At 37.0% G+C, this 15609-nt stretch overlaps 1 protein-coding gene across 3 annotated transcripts; it reads right to left on the bottom strand.

The window, feature by feature from the left end:
* Positions 1 to 2338: 2338 nt before the first annotated feature.
* Positions 2339 to 14877, bottom strand: LOC114264008 (transcriptional activator DEMETER). 3 transcript variants are annotated; one of them, XM_082917458.1, is made up of 22 exons: positions 14368 to 14792; positions 13173 to 13840; positions 13093 to 13103; positions 13002 to 13056; positions 10684 to 12414; positions 10173 to 10571; positions 8648 to 8738; positions 7116 to 8565; positions 6887 to 6966; positions 6626 to 6710; positions 6443 to 6534; positions 6294 to 6362; positions 6124 to 6160; positions 5947 to 6029; positions 5074 to 5538; positions 4649 to 4685; positions 4495 to 4552; positions 4073 to 4212; positions 3911 to 3976; positions 3702 to 3816; positions 3583 to 3621; positions 2339 to 2696 (listed from the first exon to the last, which is right to left on the bottom strand). In XM_082917458.1, the coding sequence occupies exons 2-22, from the start codon at positions 13798 to 13800 to the stop codon at positions 2572 to 2574; spliced, it is 5856 nt and encodes a 1951-aa protein (XP_082773584.1). In that variant the 5' UTR covers positions 13801 to 13840; positions 14368 to 14792; the 3' UTR covers positions 2339 to 2571. The 3 variants fall into 3 exon arrangements, with proteins under 3 accessions (XP_082773584.1, XP_028060397.2, XP_082773585.1); XM_028204596.2 differs by having other exon boundaries at positions 13002 to 13103; positions 14368 to 14877; XM_082917459.1 differs by lacking the exons at positions 13002 to 13056; positions 13093 to 13103.
* Between the last annotated feature and the right edge of the window lie 732 nt (positions 14878 to 15609).

The following is a 15609-nucleotide window of genomic DNA, read 5'->3' as shown; positions in this document are numbered from 1 at the left end:
TGACTAGAAGTGTAGGAGGTCGACTGTCAGAATTTCATGTGTAGGGATTAAAGTGAGATTTGATGCAAAATACATAGGTGCACAGTGTAATTTACACAAGTGCACTTTAACCCCTTGTACTTTATTTCATGTGCGTTTTATCCCCTTAAAATTTGAAAATTAGCATATAGGCCCTGTTTGGTAGAGCTGTGGGAAAGTGATTATAATTTATAGCCTAATAGATTATAGCTTATAGCTGTGAACATAAGCTGATTTTTAACTTATAAATTAAGCTTCTCCTCCCCCACTTAAAGAATAAGTTGATTTTTTGACTTACAAAAAGCTATAAGTTGTATTGTTAAGCTGAACCAAATACATTAAAATAGCTTAAATTAAGTTAAAAGCTGAAATAAGATAGAAATAAGCCCTACCAAACATGACCATAATTCCTTATGTCTGTCACGTATTTCACACTTGCTATTATGTTTGATACAATCTTTAATGGTGCACTTTAATTCACAAAATTATGTGGATATTATGTAGTCATTTCTAAACATTAGAGTGATAAAGTGCACATGGGCTAAACCATTCCATAATGAGTGATGTAAATTTTGCCAAAAAAAAATAAAAAATAAAAAATATTGATTAAGGAGCTGGGAAAAGGAAAAACATTTTAAATTTTAATATTCGTTAATTTGAAAATTGCAACGAAAAGAATGAGCCAAGCCCGGCGGGCCAATAAGTCGCGCCACATTTCGAAAACGCGACCCAAAAATTTCGCGGGAAGATAAAACAAAATTACCAAACCAATTATGTTCCCTCGCACAACGACACTCCACAAAACTGACAACACGAAGAGAGCTTTCTCTGCAATGTCTTCTCCAAATTCCACATCTGTGTTTATTGGCCGGCTTGGTCGTCCAATTTCAAAAGGTACGTACGTTTTCAATCCCAACCTTTTGTCTCTCATCGATCAGCTAATTGTATTCTGTTTCTCGTCTTTCGGCTTTAAATTTATGATGCAATTGATGTTGTTTTTGTTTTAAAATTGTGATGCAATTGATCTTGTTTTTTTGTTTTTGTTTTTGTTTTTGTTTTTTTAGGCTTATTATAGTTTAAATTTATATCAATAAAATTTCAATCCTTGATAGTAACTGCAAGGTACATTACGCGAATCGGTTTTCGTGGAGAGACAAATGGGGTGTGGAGAAAAGGAAGAGGATGGTAGTGAGAGAGATTATTAAGGTCAATTCTTATATTTTAAATATTTTAATAATTAATCAATTTGTTCAATTTAAATATATTTTGTATGATTAGGGTAGTAAGATAGTTTTTTTTTTTTTTTTGACAATCACATCTGTGAACAACGTTTTTCAATGAATCCATTGTGCATTACCATCCAGCTCCATTATGATCTATTTCATAATTTATGATCATTGTTGTATTATTTACAATTAGTTGAGCAATGAGCAAGCAAATCGTTATATGGGAGGATTATATCTATGAAATGTGTATAATTTTTAACGTAAACGATGATTTTAGGACTGTTTTCTGTGTTGAAATTTTATTTAGGCAATCAGGTTTAACAACCTTTTGGTTGTTTGGCCAATAATGACCGAACAAACAAAGTACGTTCAAATTAGTTATGTTCAGCCTTAATGGTCCGAAACAATCATAAGATGTTTGGAAAACATGGCCGAAACTAGTTATGTTAGACCTTAATGGTCCGAAACAATCATAAGATGTTTGGCAAACAAGGCTGAAACTAGTTATGTTCCGCATTAATGGTCCAAAACAATCATAAGATGTTTGGCAAACATGGGCCGAACAACCTTAATTTGTTCGACAAATAAAGGGTCAAACCCAGCGTCAGTCTTAATTCCTCCAAACAGCACAAACTTATGTATATATATATATATATATCTTTGTTATATAAATACCACATCAAGATTTACAGTACCTATTATTTATTTTTTGCTTTACCTGTAAATTTAATGTATGCCATAGGGAATCTAAACTTCTGTTTTTCCAAAAGGTAAAAATGTTGTTGGTTTTGGATTGTGTCAAGGACAACGATTACATTGTTGGGGCTATGAGTGTAACTCAGCCATCATCAAGTTTAATCATCTTAAATTGTCATGAAAGTCTGAACTTATATAGTTCAATAATTGCTTGAGCAGCTCAAACAATTATCTTGGGCTCATGTTTCACTTTTTTGCTGTAGTTCTTTGGTCATGTCCTGTGCCATATATTTTTTCAAAAAGAGCAGACACTAACAACTGCAAATTTTACCTGGTGAAGAAAGAAAGAAAAGGAAAAAGCAACCAAATAGCACGTTTTGGTGTTATTTTGCTCAAAATTGAAGAAATGCTCAACTTTGAGCACTAAATTAAATAGGCTATAATTATGTTTATTATACATAAAACTACATGCCCAATCATCATGGAACAGAAAAAGTTAGCCAAATCTCATTTGCCCCATAATGTCAACCGAGTCACTCTTATTGAGTGTGATGCCTCTTAATGTTGGTTTGCTGCTGCTCTTTCCATATGTTTCTTTGGGCATTTTGGATCTGGTGTCAACCAGAGTGCATTATTCCTGCTCGACATTAGTCTTACCTTTCGCCTTAGCTAATTTGCTAGCTGGAAAATGTAGTCTCGCCAATAGAGGCCGGGGTGCCCTTGTCTTCTGGTCAAAGCCCCTTACGCAAACAAAGCCTGCAAACACAATTAGCAGGTTTTAGCTGCTGGTTAATAAAAAGAGATGTCATATATGTAAAGTAGGGGGCCTAGGGGCATGTTAACTTTTTGTATGATTTTTTTTTTTTAACATTTTGTAGTTTGCACGGATGCAACAAATTAGAGTACTCAAACAACGGGTATTAAGGCCTCTTAGAGCACTTGAATCCCTACAGATGCGTGTGCACTGAAGCCTGAGTAGAAGTTAATTGTAATAATAATAATAATCAGCTGTTTAACTCTGGAGCTGTAATGTGCTATCCATACCATAATAAATAGTACTACCCTAATGATTCAGTTTTATTGATAAAGAAATAAATAGTTGTGTTTAACTAGTCTTGCTACGAAGAAGGCAGAATATGCACTTAAGCCTCATTCTTAAATAGGCTAGCCATTCTACAAAGTAGGATTCCCACTATTTTTTTTTTGGGGGGGGGGGGGGGGGTAAGTAGGATTCCAACTTACTAGTTGTAAGGGTCTTTGGTCCTCAATTAGGACATTTAAAGGACTCGTCTAAGAAAATTTCTAAATTCTCACCATTGTTTTGGGTAATTTCCATGAAAAAATAATATGCAGCTTTTTCCCCTGTTGGACAATACACATTTTTGAGGCTATGCTTAGTTGGTTTGTTGATATATATGCAACTTGGAGTTGGTTAATTTGTTTTTGCTGGGTTTTCAGTCCTTCCATACATAATCTTGGTGACAAGATAAGCGCAGTTACTCTAATTTTTATAGAATGATGCTGTAATTTGCTGAATATTGCACAATTGCTCTTTATTTGCTTTGGTGTGTCTTGCGTAGTGTTAACGTTTCAAAAACTAATGGGAGCAACCAGGAAGACACAAGTTTTCATTCTTACGTACCTCTCCAAAAGCAGTATTGAATGCTTTCCGTTGATAGACCTAATATACAAAGAGAATATGTGAATTTCATTTTTGCAATGTAGATGATGAATGATAATTAATCTTTAATGGTCCTTTACCTTTAAATATTGTTGGTATAGAGGTTCCAAAGTACACCATGCGTCTTGGCAAATTCCAAATCCAAGCCCTAGGAACGGCAATTGGGTTAATGCTAGATTCATGGTCAGCAAACACCTGCATATGAGATTCTTCTTATTACTGGCTAATCCGAAAAAGTGTGTTTGAAAGAAAGAACTTGAATTAGCTGAGGATAGGTGTCATTATTTACCTCATTAACTTGAAAATATGTACCATTGAGTGGAAAGCTCCCTCTCATAGCTGTTCGACATGGTATCTGTTCATGATGCCGAGCAAGCATCAGATAGAAATTGATGTAACTAGTTTGTTACATTACGGCATATTCTAATAGCAGTGATATGCATATTCTCACCAGAAGTGTCCCTCGAACAGTTTGAGAGTTTGCTTCTCGGATGCTATTGCATGAAAAACATGTATTCTCATCACATAGCTTGCCAAATTGTTGGGAGCTACACTTGCTTTCTGGTGGTTGAATTGAATTTGCAGTTTCACCTGACATGACATTGAACATTTAGTAGAATCAATCAGCGAACCCAAAGAGCATGATTAAACATTAATAAGCTATTTATCCAATTTTCAATGTCCATCTCCTTTGCCCAGTTGCTGAATGATGTTGCAGAGGGGTTGAGTGGGTTGTTCATAATTCTGTAAAGATGATTGAGCTAATTGTCCAATTTTCCATGTCCCCCAAATAAATAATGGATGATGACCTAAATAAACAATTTCCCATTGTTCCTGTGATGATTTGAGCCGTTGTGATTGTTTTGTACTCACCAGGAGTCCATATAGCAAGAAGGTATGAGCATGGGTCATCTGGTTCTCGTTTGTCCAACTGCAATTTTAGCAAGTTTATTCAATTAGAAAATACTTCTACATATTAGAGAGTTGAATAATATATTTATCACAATGTAGCTGCAGTAATACTAACCCCGTCAAGTAGAGGATGTGAATCTGGAAGCTCATAGCTGCAGAATGAGAAAAAAGCAATTGGTTTAAGTCAGCAAGAAGTCAACACCTCATTATATTTTAAGGAAAAGAACTTAGTTGATAAACATATTTTCTTGCTAATTACTGAAAAGTGAAATTATATATCAGAACACTTTTTCCCTCAATTTGCAACATACATTCTCCTCATGGCTCACCTGTATAATTTCGGATAGACCTTTTCTATTCAGTTTAGTACTCTTGTACTATCCACAGGCTTTCCCTTAGCTTATTGTGTTATTATGGCCAGTGATGCTTCCACATTTTGTGGCTAAAATGAATATTATTCTATCCAGTAAAAGGTAATGGGACCAGTGATAACATAAAAGCTCAGTCAATCTTTTGGAGATGCAGGAAGTGCCTACTTACACTTGGTGCTCTGTTCTTAGCTGGCTCACATTTTTAAGTTTTGGCGTAGGGATTGAAGCAGCTTCTGGGGTTAAAGATACTAAAGCCTTTGACATATCACCCTCCTGAAGTTCCATATTCTGTCGCATGTAGTTTTGCAAATTTTGAGTGAACTCTTCAAAATTGAGTTTAATCATAGGAATTTCTTCCGGATCTTCAAAGAATGCATCCTCGATGTCACTTTCTGGTACTTGTGGTTCTGGTTCTGGCGTTGTTGGCACTTCAACAATAGGCTCTGGTGATGCTGGTACTTCAATAATAGGCTCACAATTACGGATTTGATATTGTGCTTGCAGCTGTCGATCAGCCTGAGGTAGAGGTAGCTGCAATGGTTTGAGAACCTCCACTGGGTTTTGATTAGCTGCTTTATTTTCAGTTGCATTCACTATACTTTTTTCTTCTGGCCCGGGGAGGGCAAGCCTTGCACTGCATCCAACAATGGTTCATTAGTCATTCAATTATCAGATTATGCTTAACATAGATATTATGAGTTTGATTTTGGGAAGTTATGCTGAACTTCTAGTGATCTTCTCTAGCATGCAGCATTTAGATAACTAGAAGGAAGTCATGTTTACAAAATCAGAATGAAATTGTGACTTTCATAAATTTGACAATTGCCAAACAAATCTTCTGGCTTAGAATAAAATGTGATATGATTCTCAAAGAAACACAATATGATGGATGAAGTTGCTTTTCTTGCATATGTTTATCTTTCAAGTCTGAACTTGTATATAGAGAAGAGACACACACAGATAGAAAATTTCAACTAGATAAACATATAGTTGGTTTTGTGATGTGGTTTAGGTGGGCATTTGTTTCAGATGATGGGCAAACCTTGCGAATGCACTTGCAAAGTGTCGGCATTCTCCTCTCAATGGACACACATTGCAATTTGGTTTGCTTTTAGTACAAAAAACCTGCAAAATTTAAAATGAATGCCTTTCAGCCTCTGTTTTATGATTAATCATCAATTAAGGGAAGTCACCTCATTTTTTGGTAAATACTACATACCTTTCCAAAAGTAATCATCTGGTAATGAAGCTCATACCTGTGATTACATAGCATCATGAATGAGTGAATTCGATTGCATGATTTTAAGTTTAACAATAAATTCATTTTTTGTTCTTAATTCATATATACGAAAAGTAGCATTATGGGTGTAATCATAAATGTCTATTTACAATGTTCTTTGGTCAAGCTTGCAGAGTCGTGGCCAGAGATATCTCTGAATTGATTCCAACACCGGGTACCTATGTAGGAATAACAACATTAGCTTTTCTATTGTGAATGACCAATTAAACTGCTGTAATCATTTGCACTTAATACTTACAGTTCTAAAAGATGCAACTGAAGTGACTCGGGCAGTGGCTGAAGGGGTACCCATCCTAGTCTTACAGCTATACGTCCAACATTTGTGTCGACCTTATTGAAGAATTACAAGTATTAAATGTTAAAGAGTACAAGATTTGTCCATCTTTTTATAAGATATCTTGTATTTCAACTCATAACTTACTGGGAAAGCAAGATGGTGAAGTGTCAAAAGCCGCACACACTCCACGCTTTTCAAGCCCAATCCTCTTATGCTCAACAGATACTCTCTACAAGCATAAACTTCTATAAGAATTTGTTACTTCATTCTTTTTTATCCCAAGAAAAAACTGAAGCTATTTTGTCATTTCAGAAATATTATATACATCACGGCAACATAGCTACACGATACTTCAGATTGTTCCTCAACATATAGAAGTGATCTGAAAAATTTCTGTGGGCTTACTTTGCTTTGTCAGGTGGAACATCCCTTAACCATTCAAGATCAATGCTTCCATGTTCTCTAACCATCCGGTTCAGGAAATCCTGCATTTTCTCAACTATCATCAGTTAAATGGCTTTTTTTTTTTTTTTTTTTTGGTATCGAGTGTAATGCGTTATAAACACAGGTAAGCCATCTGCAATTCAAATGATTGAATATAAGGTAACCCTGTTATGAAATTTAATATATGTACCTTGATTCTCCCTGCTAACACGTTGTTCATTCCCCTTTCTTTGATGGTGTCAGCAACCTCCTTAACATCTGCAAGCCGTATTGCTTCCCAGTCCAATGAGTCCATTGTCTTGGCTGTCCTTTCTCTTCTTTTACCTTTGGCTTGTGCCTGCAATCTTAAGCTATCCCAGTCAACTGGTTCCTGTTTCTGCTTTGCAGTCCTTCCCCTCTTCACATTGGAACTGTCGAGACTTGTTCCATTGATTGCCTTACTAGGAAGATACCCATGGTCCTTCAAGCTTGACTCAACTTCCTTATGCTCATTGTTTTTTGGGTTATTAATTACACTAGTGCTCTCTGTGACATCTGAGGCCTCTCTTGAAAGGTTTGGAACCTCGAGAACGCACTGCATTCTACAATTATGTTCTTGAGTCTGTGATTGAACGTTATCCTTGAGATTCCCAACTGGCCTGTTTTGAGATTGGAAGATCTTATTCACCTCTTCTTGAGGGCTACTGCATGCATGATTACTTTCACTGGGAGATTTTGGTGCTTCTTGGGAACTTGCAGTCATGACCTTTTGAACCATAGCCTGGCTAACAGATTCTGCTGTTATTCCACTATGTTCACTGGTGCAATTTTCTTCAATTTTCTTGGAAATATCAGAAAACAGGATTTCTTCTCCCAACGTCTCGAAGGATTCAACTTCAAGTATTCCAGAATTGGGGGTCATTTGCAAAGGATAGTTACTGGAAGGGATGATGGGCCTTATGGAGGCTTTCGAAGAGCCAACAAGACTGGTGGGGCTTGATCTGGTTGCCAGATCTGCTTCTGAGTTGTCCTGTGAGCATGATCCTATTCTTTCAGCAGTGTGAGCCATTGATGAGTCCACAGAGTTTTGAGAGGAACCACCAGAACACTGAGAATAAAGTTCTACGCTTTGTAGTAGCTCCAGAAAAGAAGAGCCAGAATGACTGTTGGGGTTTGACCTGATTGCTGGATCTGCTTCTGAGTTATCCTGCAAGCATGATCCTATTCTTTCAGCAGTTTGAGCCATTGATGAGTCCACAGAGTTTTGAGAAGAACCACCAGAATACTGAGAAGAAAGTACATCATCCATCTCTCTTTTGGCTGTTGATTTATCGTATATCTTTGGGCAATTCCCAGAAATATCTGAGGATTTATATTTCAAATTAGCCGTGGACTTTTCAGCACCACTGATGCTTCCAAGCAATTCATTGCTGTGGACAACTTCCTCTAAATTATAATTCATGTCATGGAGCGTCATAGAACTCCTGTTGCAGGCAGTCTGATGTGATTTCTCTTCATGCCATTGCCATTTGATGGTATCCTCTGGATCAAGAATACACACTTCCGGTTCTTTGGCCAATATGCTTGTCTCTTCAAAGCATGGCCTGTCATTGCTGTTTGACTTGAGGGGAAATCGTGCAGCAAGCGACATGAAGGCAGAACTGCAAATAAGAAAGTAAAGTGAAGAGGTTTTCAATTACAACCTGTGTTATATTCCTTATTAAGTCAGAAAATCCAATTGACCTAGAAAGATGGTCTGAGACGTTTTGAGTAAGGAAAACTCCAACCACTGAGTCCACAACTGATCCTTTCCATGGAGAGAAGCGTCTATCTCCTGCGAACAATTACATTGAACTGTAAGTATTAACTAATTTTGCAAAATTTGATGAACGAACAAAAATGTCTCTTATCATTCCAGAGGGTGGAGAAAAGCAAAAGGATGCCCTGAAGTGTTCGTGCAGGTCAGAAGTGTTTTTTTGACGTCAGCCTTTTGGAAACTTTTGTCTTTCAGGTACAAGATAGTGGTTGGGTTTCCTAAGAAAGGATATTTTGGAAATGATATACCAGGTATTGATGCCTTTCAGGTTAGTGATAAGTTTGTGCGAACACAATCCTTTTCCTTGAATTGCTTATAAAGTAAGGTCCAGGTCTACACAGCTCAAAATTTGGCATTTCATTAGCTGTCCCTGCTATCTGTGCCTATAATACACCTTTTGTTTCCTTTACCACTAGTTGCCTATGTAATTTGGCTTCATTATGTTAATTGCTTAAATTTCAAATATGATTTATTCAGTGTTTAGACTTGCTTCAACTTTTTGGGTGCTCTAGCTCTTCTAGTTGTCATTTTTATGCTTCTGAAGATCTTCAATGCAATGTCTGGTTCGAGGAAAGAAAAAAATCCAATATATAAAACAAAGGAAACCTTTAGTAAACATTTTCTTAACACACTTCTTCAGGGTAACCAATTAAAAGTAATTGAGCTGCTTATGTGCCAGTTTCTTTTTGTAAGGATAGGTGGAAGTGATAAATTTTCTTATCACACATTAATCTGCTGTAACTGCAAGTTTTAGAATTCAATATTATTTCTTTCAATGGTAATAGTATTGAAAGTTGGAAACAATTTTCTTATTCATGATGCTTCTTTCCAATCCTTCCATTTCTTGACATCGTGGTTTGGTGGGGCACTGGGGCTGGTTTCAACTCACTGTTAAGCTGAAACGATTTTGCTCTAACTGTTGCTGTGTGCATGCATGCATGCTTCCTCATCTATATTGTCGGTGTTTGGGAAGTAAATTTTTTGGTTTTTTCCACTAAAAGACAAATTGGTTACAAAACCAAAAAAAACTAATCCAAACAAAATATCACATCAAACCCCATAATCATTTCACTTTTTCTCTCACAAACATCACATTCAACCACAAAAAAATCCAACTATCTTCCCAAACACAATTTTTTTTCTTCAATAATATCTTATAACTAAAAAAACCTACAAAAAAACCCACTTCTCAAACACCCACATTGTTACCTTGGTTTGTTATAGTCAGGTATAGCTTAGATCACATGAAAAAATCAGTGACATCCTGTGTGGTTGAGCACCATTTGTTTTTTAGAGTAATCCTAATAACTAGTGCCTATACATGTATTGATTATTACTGAAGCAGTATCTATGTCTATTTAGCTACTTGATGAGATATTAGTTTAGCATTCCTAACAAAGATTTGAGAAATAAGTTGTCTGCAGACATTTGAATGATTATTTGTATTTGTACCTTGGACAAGATGCATGCGTGCAATAAATGAGTCTGCCCGCCCTTGGAACACTCTACGTTCTTCTTCCCACCATCTTGCTTTCTCTTCATCTGTCCCATCAATACCTTCACTGTTTATATTTTCCAAAAGGAGCTTCCACACTCTACTTGTCTCTTCATCGAGGTTAACTTTAGCTCGTGGTCGTCGTTTCCTGGCTGGAAAAAATGAACCTTTGAAAGGCACAAGAGTTCCACCTCTTTGATAAAGAACAATTGCATTTTGCTCTTCATAACTTAAATTGTAAGGAAAAAGTGCACTCCGCTCTTGATTTGTGAGTTGGTTGCTTTCCTGATTGATGTCGAGATTATTTAACTGGTCAACAAATTCATCAAGAGAGGGGATTCTCCCCTGAATTGCATCTGAAAGATGACATGCATCAAATGCGTCAATACTGAAACTGAAAAGTGTCCCCCCCAAAAATAAAAAAATAAAATCTATGATCACACACAAACATTCCCCGGAAGGAAGTACCTGTTGACTTGTCAAGGGATTGGTTCCTTTTAGTGCGTTTCTTTGCTGTCATTGTTGCACCAGTGTCTGCAATCAGGGCTTTCATGAATGCGTGAGGGTGATGTGAAATTTCATACCCCTGAATATCACCACATGTTGGTGCTCCTTCACCAGGAAAAGCTGGCAATTGTCTACACCCTACAATTCCAATTAGTGAATCCAGCTTGCATACCCAAGTAGGTCCCTTTGATCTCTTCCTTGCCTGCCTTCCTTTCTGGTCTAAAACCATTGCACATTCAAATGTTTCCTGTTTCCCTCGAGCATCTATAAGTGATGCTGTTTTTGTTGAGGTGTTGCTAGTGTTAAATTGAGCAGTAGAAAACCTGCTATTGATTTCTGGTGTACAAGGAGCAACACAAGCATTGTTCAGAGGCCACAGTGTCGGTGTTGCTTGTCTCACATTATTTTCTGCAACAGTCACAGTAGACAATGGCAGTATGGTTGAGTTCTGATCTTTCTCACATCTCCTTCGCTTGTGAATTGCAGGAAAATGCAAGCCAGGAATTCCATTATTGTTATGTACACTTTCTGGAAACAATGCCAAGTATTCATGCAAAGAATTGTAATGACCTCCAATCAAATTTGTGTGTCTGGGTCTTGCCTCATCATTTGTGGATGGATTTCCCCTCTTTAATCCCCTTGCTTGTTCTCCCTCGTCCAAACTAGTGAAGCTGCTGCAATTGGAATTGTTTGGACTTGGAGCTGATTGGCTGTTAGTTTGTACAGTACTGCCCTGTTTATCATGTGTTACATCTGAGAAAACTATCCGGCATTTTCCTCTGGTACGTTCATTTTGGACATAAGCCTTCAAATTTTCATGCAGCAGATCCTTTTTGGTAGGGGTCTGAAGGATTGGGGATTGGGGTTGTCTTTCTGGCATTGACAAGTAATCTTCGAACTCTTTGTTCAGGGCATTTGTGAGGTCATAAGCAACCCCCATGTTTGTCTTCTCAACCGTTACCTCCATTCCTTCACCAAGCTGCACAGTTGATTTTGATTCAACTCGTGCATAAAAGTTTTGTGCTTGCGATTCAACATTGATATTAGATTGCGGCCTACATGAAGAGCTTTCTTCTCTCACTTTGCTTTCTAACTCAAAATCCAATTTTCTTCTGGAGGATTTTGCTGCATGTGGTGCTGTTTTTGGTTCAGCACTTTGGCTTGTTACTTCTGCTGTGGGAGTGCCTGAGGTTTTGTTATGTGGATTTTTTCGGACATATTTCCTCTTGGGGCCCGCAGGCTTTTGGGTCGCTGGCTTCGGTGTCCTTTTTGGTTTGCCTTCTTTAACCACTTTGGGCCTGTGCTTTCTTCTTCTTTGTTTCTGTTGCGGTGTTATGTTCAGGTCAATGCCAAGGTTGTCTCCCTTGTCAGGGTTGTGATTCTCATCCAATTGTGTGGAAACAACAACACTTGACCCATCTTTTGGTAGTTGTTGCTGTTCTTTATCATGGTGGAGCTCCTCAACGTCAACCCTAGCGGTAGCTACTTCATTCCCATGTATTGCCTGATTTGTTCTTTCATCCACATCTAAACTGTGTACATCATACGCCTGCTTGTTATCCACTTTCTTGGACTGATCTGGTGTTATGGGTGCAAACTGGGATGTGATATTCCTACTCAAGAATGTGTCTGTAAATGCCCTAGGTGGCGAATGGGGAGCATAGTTGGGTTGGTAAGGAATAGAATCTCCATCTGTTGTCAACAAGTGTTCCATTTCATATCAGTGCAAGGTATAAAATATCTACAGAATCCGAAGTGATGTTTCATAAATTAAAAAATGGTTCTTCATATATATGTTACATATTTTCCTAATGAACAGAGGAACAAAAAATTTGGTAATATCGTCTAACAGTAAGCTAACCAGTGTGATGCTGAAAAATGTCTTGAAGGCAAGGTGTATGTCTCATGTTGATGGAGGGAATAACCATTCGTGCAATGGTGCCATAGCTTGGTCCTTTAAAATCATACTCTCTAAGTAAGATTTAAATGCAGTGCATATGATTAATTTTCTCATTTTGTTTAGTACATGGATAGTGTGTTGGAAATAGAGCTGATGCTTCTTTTTATCCCAATTATATTAGGGAACTTAATGCCCTGACACCGTGTGGGATCATCTGTCTTTCTCTCTGTTGGGACACATGACAGAGAATAGGACAGGGGAATCTCGATTTGATCTTGAAAAAAAGGCAGTCCCAGTGCACGAGGCTACCCTGCCACATTCTTTTTAGTTTCAATTAATATTAATTAGCAAATCAATAGCTGAGTTCAGTAACACTCACATAAAAGTGTATCCGATGCACAACTGCCGTTACTCCTCAAGTTTGATCCAAGTGAACAACTGCCGTTACTCCTCAAGTTTGATCCAAGTGACATATCCCGCCCTGCCACATTCTTTTTAGTTTCAATTAATATTAATTAGCAAATCAATAGCTGAGTTCAGTAACACTCACATAAAGGTGTATCCAATGCACAACTGCCGTTACTCCTCAAGTTTGATCCAAGTGATATATCCCGGTTTCCAAGTGCTGCGGTTGTGGAGCTTCCCCCCTCAAATTGGTTACCTTGAAACTGTGAGTTGAAATTGGAAATGCCAGGACTGCTTGCTCCATTAACATTTCCTTGCCGAGCAGCAGCTGCATGGGTTCTGAGATTTGCTGAAGGAAAATTCTTTAATCTGTCTGACTCTATGGAAAGCTCACTGCAAATGGGGCCCTTGCCAGAAACCCAGGATTTCTTGGCTAAATATTCCTCCCAATCATGAAAACGATTGTTTCTGTGAACCGAATTTGTTGACTCACAATATTCACCTGTACTATGATCTTGAGTTTCTTGTGATAACCCAGTTGAAAATCCCTCTGGTGCTGACCAATTTTCTTGATTTTTTTGTCTGTCTGCGCAGATCGGCTGCGGTATCGGTGGAATGGGCTTCACTGGGGTGATTGGAGCCCAAGAACTAGGAATCTGGACATCTTTCGCTTCCTGGATCAAGCTCTCGGTTCTGATGTCCATTTCTGGAGCTGCAGAAACAGGTATGGAACCTGTCTGCTTCTTTCCCGGTTTTCTACCCCTTCTAGGCATTGTTTCTGTTAATAGTTTACTCAGCTAGTCCCAATTTTCTCTGCAGATTGTAAATTACAGAACAAATTTCAGGCTTTTTTCACTAAAATTTCTCATTTATCACCCACAGATTTCTGGAATTATTTTTCTAAAAAAAGAAAAAATTATAAACATGCAGAGAGTCAAAAACAGAGAACCAAATTTGAGCTCAACACAAGATCAGTGAACCCATACTCTTCAAAATCTGAAAATCAACCCGACAAATTGATCTTTTAACCCACAGATCTCTCAAACAGAGACATAAACATACTGGGTTCAAAACAGGATGATCACGAAACAATGAAAATCCAATAAAATAAAATAAAATAAAAAATCCATTAATTGGTAAATAGAATTTGGTCAGATTTCCAGAAGACAAACATAACAAAGCCTCCACAGAATCTGTGATCTCTTCCAAGGTTAATGCCACTTTATTCTCTTCTGCTTCTAAGATATATACACATTTATTAATACACATTTTATTACAATAAAAAAATTAAAAAATAAATATAAATTAGGTAGATAGAAGACCTTGTGGATCAGACTTACCTGAAAGTGGGTCATTGCCGGAGATCTGGTTCAGTGGCCGGACGGCAGAGAGATAGAGAAGTAGGAGTTTTTTTTCATAGAGGAGAGAGAAAATAGGAAAAGAAACCAAACAGAAAGACCAAGGCTTTTATTCCAGAGAGAGAGAGAGAGAGCAAGCTCAGGTCTTTGAACTGATAACTTCTTTTTTCCGGTAAACCACACATAAACACAACATTTAATATAATAATAAAAGTATTTTATTTATTATTACTAAACCATGTATAAAGTAAGTGACATGTATGATACAGATGTATCACGTAGTTTCGGTATTTAAGGTTAAGGTTTCATATACAGAATTAAATTATGAAAAAATATTAAGAATGTATACATCAACTCGATAGATTCTATTTTTATTAAAATAGTATGAATTGTTGATTCTTCATTTTAGTGAATCAAGAGTCAAGACCAAATCCAGAAAGATATAGTTCAGGAGTCTCATTTTGCGATTCGTAGAGAAATAATAATAAGAATGAAAAAGTACAAAAGCAAATTTAACTTTTACTTTATGCACTTTTGTTTTTTATTATTTTTTTTAAAATTATAAACTTATAGTCAAAGTAGATTTAATTTTTGGATTTCCATAGTATTACTTTATAATAAGGAAATTTAGCTGTATAAAAGATTTTTATAAAACAGACAGATATGAGACAAAAGACGAGTCAGACTTTTGTTTTATATTTGTCTTATTCATAAATTCTTTTGTATTCTTAACTACTTAACAATACAAAAATTGGTTATAAAATTAGGTAAAATATAAATAAATAGTTTAAAAATAAATTTTATTTATTTATATATAATTTATATTTAATTTTATAATTAATTTATCTGCTCGTATCAAACCCGTTGCCTTTGGATTCAAACGATAAAAGCGGCGTGTTAAGCGTCTAAGGAGGACGCAAACACGTGATTGAACTAAAACCAAAGAAGAAGGCATACTTGGCGAGCCATCCCTGACACCTGGCACGTGCGAATAGTGTGGATTGTCCATTATACCCTTAGACGCCGTTAGGGTTCCGTTATGTGCTGGCAGTAGTTGAGTAAGGATCGGTTACGTTAATTTATACGATTTTTGACTAGTCGATGTTTTCTATCTCTATACGGTGCCGTCTTTCACGCCGTTAATGGTCCCCTCATTTGTGGTACAATTTGCACGCTTATCTAACTGGTGGTTGGAGATGGTGTAAACAATCTCCTACGTTCGGT

The sequence above is a fragment of the Camellia sinensis genome, chromosome 3 (assembly GCF_055761805.1).
Source record: "Camellia sinensis isolate YWXY chromosome 3, ASM5576180v1, whole genome shotgun sequence".
Taxonomy (NCBI): domain Eukaryota; kingdom Viridiplantae; phylum Streptophyta; class Magnoliopsida; order Ericales; family Theaceae; genus Camellia; species Camellia sinensis.
This window is presented reverse-complemented; position numbering and strand designations above follow the sequence as displayed.

Excerpts from the sequence above, each read along its gene's own strand:
- LOC114264008 (XM_028204596.2), bottom strand. The coding sequence starts at position 13,800 with ATGCCTAGAAGGGGTAGAAAACCGGGAAAGAAGCAGACAGGTTCCATA. Across the intron at positions 12,415-13,001 it reads TGCATCGGATACACTTTTAT|ATGGAGATTCTATTCCTTAC; the intron begins GTGAGTGTTACT and ends TGTTGACAACAG. Across the intron at positions 6,967-7,115 it reads TGTTAGCAGGGAGAATCAAG|GATTTCCTGAACCGGATGGT; the intron begins GTACATATATTA and ends GAGAAAATGCAG.